Source organism: Berghia stephanieae, chromosome 5 (assembly GCF_034508935.2).
Source record: "Berghia stephanieae isolate SIO BIC M18660-M18661 chromosome 5, UCSD_Bste_1.3, whole genome shotgun sequence".
In the NCBI taxonomy this organism is placed as follows: Eukaryota; Metazoa; Mollusca; class Gastropoda; order Nudibranchia; family Aeolidiidae; genus Berghia; species Berghia stephanieae.
In genome coordinates, this window is record NC_088364.1 from 16,170,172 (window position 1) to 16,175,171 (window position 5,000).

At 34.7% G+C, this 5,000-nt stretch overlaps 1 protein-coding gene across 4 annotated transcripts in view; it reads left to right on the top strand.

Annotated features, from left to right (window-relative positions):
• Positions 1-5,000, top strand: part of LOC144972485 (calpain-8-like) — a 69,073-nt gene that overhangs the window by 15,290 nt on the left and 48,783 nt on the right. For 2 of the 4 annotated variants that reach the window (XM_078913758.1, XM_078913759.1), the window contains exons 2-3: positions 2,903-3,099; positions 4,466-4,535. The exons of the other annotated variants lie outside the window; for them this stretch is intronic. In XM_078913758.1, coding sequence (XP_078769884.1) covers positions 3,025-3,099; positions 4,466-4,535 — 145 coding nt within the window. In that variant the 5' untranslated portion in view covers positions 2,903-3,024. The remainder of the gene's footprint in view (positions 1-2,902; positions 3,100-4,465; positions 4,536-5,000) is intronic. 4 annotated transcript variants of the gene reach the window in all.

Sequence of the window (5,000 nt, forward strand, 5' to 3'; positions counted from 1 at the left end):
AAATCCTGCACTGCTTGCAAAAATTCACACCAAAAGGCAGATAGATAGGAATGTATCCACCACATGGAACTTTGATCGTAAGCTGTCCATAAAATATTTTTAGACCTATATAATAAGATATTATGTATTAAACATAAAAACTTTGCATCCAATATTATTTTAATGTGAGCATATCAATACATAAATGTTTAGCGTTTTCTTCTACCCAATGCGCCCTAATGTGGTTGTTATGGCAACCTACAAGCAAATTCAACGTATCTTTGAGTTCTCTCCATGTGTTCTGTAGCTTTTGTGGTATGATGGATTCAATAACAGCCCTTATTTTTCGTGGTAATTGTTCCAACACAAGTGCCAGCGCTGAATAAATAATGTCTTTGATGTAGTAACATAGGAAAAAGTCACACAGAGAAATGTCCGGTGACCCACTCGGTTGAATCCATTTTTCCCCAATTAATTTTTTTTTTAATTGAGCTTATATATAGCGCAATATCCACTAATGTGCTCAAGCGCTTTACAGAGGTCCCTGGCCAACAGCAACATTTAACATTTTAGACGGGACATGACGCCTATTAGGCGATATTACAATTTTTCGGACAAAGACAACGCTGTTAACGGCCAGGACTCATTTTACCAATAAGTACGGTGAGAGAATGTGAGTAAAGAGCCTTTTCCAATGACTCAACTATGCGCCGAGCGCGAGGCTCGAACCCAGGACCTTCCGATCCGAAAGCGAGTGCTATACCACGAGACCGCACAATTAATCTGTCTGGAAACGATTAATTTAGAAATTCGCAAACGGACTATCTCCAATGTGGAGAGAACCGCCTTACTGAAATATTATAATATTCACAATGTTGGGATGCTACATAACATTCGATAGAGATTTACAGTAGCCTAATAGTTTTATCGGGATGACAATAGGCTTAAAGCTATTTTGTGCAGCTGCGCACACCCATTCACTTTTAGACTGGCTTTTGCTCTCTCAATTCCATTATGCAGTAATGATCCCCAATTTCTGACATTACGTCTGTTGTTTTATGAAATGTAAACTCGTCTGAAAAGCGAAATGATTGAAGAAATTATCATCTTCGCATATGCCTCGCGCCATCTTCTGTTCAAATCGCTTCTTAGCAAGCCAGTTGTTTTTGAAAATATGTACGAACAAAACAGAAAGACGTGACAAGCATTTCTGTATTACAAAGGTCTGACGGATCACAGGCAATAGACACCACAGAAAAATGCAATATTTTGAATAAGCAATACCAAAGTGTCTTTACAATAGAAGATGAAACGAGGACTTGAACTTGAGCTTGAAGCGACCATTTGAGTGCGGTGTTTGGACGACTTGCAGTTTTTAAGAAAACAAATAAGTTATTTTTATTATTTCAAAATTTTGTGAACGATTCTCTTTGGAATGCCGAGGGCAGTCGATTATTTGCGTGTACATTAAGCTCGATGATGATGATGATGATGATGATGATGATGATGATGATGATGATGATGATGATGATGATGATGATGAAAGAGAGAGAAGGGGGGTGGGGTACATTTTCTTATTAATGCTATGCGCTTAGGTAAAATACCTACATTTGCCCGCCAACATACCAACATTTAAAACTATGCGTAATCTTAAACGTAGCCTTGACTTAGGTATATAGTTTGATTATTTATTTCAGTGAGACTATCACCTATTTGGCGGTCTGAAAATAAAAACAAATAGCGGAAGACGTCATCTTCATTCGTTCTGTAGTAGATGTAAGATTGTTTTCAAATCTCTGATCTTGGCACCATTATAATATACTATGATGACGTCACGCCGCCGGATATGATAATAAAATTCTTGAACTCCTGCTTTTGAGATTTCGAACACATTACAAACCCGCGGTCTCAAGATCGCGCAGCGACGTTGGGAACTTGTTCGAACTTGTTCAAGAATCTTATCATGTGGGTTACGAAGGTCAAACGCAAGAGTTTAAGAATCTTGTATTCTTCAACTATTACTTTTTTAAAACACCGGTCGACTTTGCTGGAAACAAAGTTAGGTTTTCAGAAAAGAAATGATAATTTTATAAAAGAAAGAAGCAAACTAATAAGAAAAGGATATATAAAAACAACAACAACAACACTAACAATAACAAAAGCAAAACTAAAACAAACGACAAACAAAACAAAACAAAACAATACGAAAAATCATCATCATCATTGCTCCCGTAGTAGTCATGAACATCATCACCAACGTCACCATCTTGACGATTATATATTTGTTTTTTTATCATCTATTCATGTTTCCTTCTATACGATGAAGTAATGTTTGTTTCTACTTTAGTCGTGTGTGCTAGTGTATGTAGCCTATGGGATTGTGGGATGTGCAATGTGTATAAGTCCATTTTACTGTAGGCCTAATTGTATTTTATATTGGCATCAATGTAAACCGAAATGGATTTCCATTTCTTTTGACAATAAAGTTCTATTATTATTATTATTATTATTATTATTATTTATTATTATTATTATTATTATTATTATTATTATTATTATTATTATTATTATTATTATTATTTTATTATTATTATTATTATTATTATTATTATTATTATTATTATTATTATTATTATTATTATTATTATTATTATTATTATTACTTAGATTAAACTCTAGTCATTTTGACATCAACATGAACTGTTTATGGGGAATTAATGTATCTATGAGTCTGTTTGGCACGATACGGGTGTGATTATGGTATGTTAATATTGTAAAGCGCTTTGAGGCTTAGGCATTTAGCACTATAGAAGAATACTTTATTATTATTGTTGATTTTTTTGTTGTCAGAATTGTTTTATTTCAAATCGATGATGACCCTCAACTTGTAAAATATTCCCACCAAATCTCATTCTCATTCCAGAGCCGACGGACCTCTGGTGGTTTGCCTGGCGCCAAGATGAAGACGGCGCAAGATTTCGATTCCCTCCAAGAGGAACTCCTCAAGGCACGGGCCTTGTTCGCCGACCCCCACTTTCCCCACACATGCAGTCCATCTATCCCTCGGGCAGAATGAAGTCAGATAGGTTTCCTGGTGCCATCGTGTGGAAAAGACCAACGGTAATTTTCGTCAAATATGTTTTTATTTTTTTAAATATGATTTGAATTTAATATGATTTTTTTTGTTTGTTTGTTTGTTTGCTTTTTTTTCAAAATGTATATATTATTGTTTGTTGTGTTTTTTCTGGGGTTTTTTTTTTTTTTTTGTTTTTGTTTTTTTTTGTTGTTGTTGTTGTTCTTTTTTTTTTTTTGTTTTTGTTGTCTATTTGTTTTGATATTAATTTTTGATGCATAATATTATTTACACACTTCAGGAGGTGACTTTCAAAACCTGTTAGAACTGTTAAGTTGCATTTTCAACATTCAGAGAAAACTGCAATTTATTTATTTATCTGGTGGTTTTTTTCATGACTTAAAGAGGAAAATCTTGTCTTGTTTGCCTCATAGAACAATATCGTGAGTGGATTAAAAAATTCAAATTTTCTCTGGTGGTGACCCAGCGGTTTTTGAAAGTCAGCTCCTCACTTAACCCTTTTCTCTCTTTTCTAAATAGTGTCTTTAAAAGTTTGGCCCGCATCACTTGCCCAACTTTTATTCATTCTCTCCTTTTTCTTTTCCGACAAAGTTTTGTGACAATTTGTCATCTTTCAGGAAATGTCTTCAGACTGAATAATTGCATAAGGCTTTTTAAACGAAGGATATGTAGGCTATGTTGTGTCATGAAGTTGATGTCTTTATATATATATATATATAATATATATATATATAATATATATATATATATATATATATATATATATATGTGTGTGTGTGTGTGTGTGTGTGTAATATATATATTTATGAATGTTGGTGTGTATTTGTAGGTACGAGAGTGCTCGATAATGTAGGTTAGAGCTAATATAAAATATCAATGGGGTCAATCAACTATATGTGGCCGAAAGACATGTTTCTGTGGTTTCTATCCACGTCGTCAATAGACATATTGTCCGTAGAATGATTTTATTCCCTTTGGGATCCCAAAGGGAATAAAATCATTCTCGGACAATATGCCGAATATATGAATTCCATTATTTATTTATTGTTAATGTTCTCTACTAAGAATTGATTCTATGAATGAGACAGGACGTCTCAAATTTAATATAAAGAAGAAGAAGAGAGAGGCATGAGTCAAACTTGCTTTTAATTAAGATTTATTTAAATGTAAAATTATCTGTTCCCACAAAGACTGGAACCCGAGAGCTTTCCGCAACTCACTTCCTCTCCTCATACGCCGTTTGCACGCCTACTTTTCTTTTCTTTTTCTTGATTATTTTTTAATTCGGCTCTCTCTCTCTCTCTCTCTCTCTCCTCTCTCTCTCTCTCTCTCTCTCTCTCTCTCTCTCTCTCTCTCTCTCTCTCTCTCTCTTACTTTTTGTTGGCATTCCAGGACTTGTGCAAGAATCCCAAGTTTATCTACGGTGAAGCCCGGCGTCATGACCTTGACCAAGGATATCTAGGTATGCGTCTTTTCTCAAATTTGGGGTTAATACTGTTTATAGTTAACATAACATAACATAACATAACATAACGTAACATATGGTATAGGGCGAAATATGATAACATCCCTTGAATGCCCTTAATATTAAATTGATTGAAAGATTACAATAATGATACACACGGTAAAGATAGTATAGATAGAATGCGCTTGGCCAAGGAGTTCACAACATTGCCATCCGGAAGTATAACGGACCAACACACAAACTCTGTGTAACCATGAACTTTTATAGATAGTATGCAGATGACGTCACTCGGGCCTTTGTTATTGTTTTTGCCATCCGCGTTTGTGAGTTGTTCTCACTAAACTGTATTAACCAGACTATAAAAGTTCATGGTTACACAGAGTTTGTGTGGTCCGTTATACTTCCGGATGGCAATGTTGTGAACTCCTTGGCCAAGCGCATTCTATCTATCGTCTTGTTAAT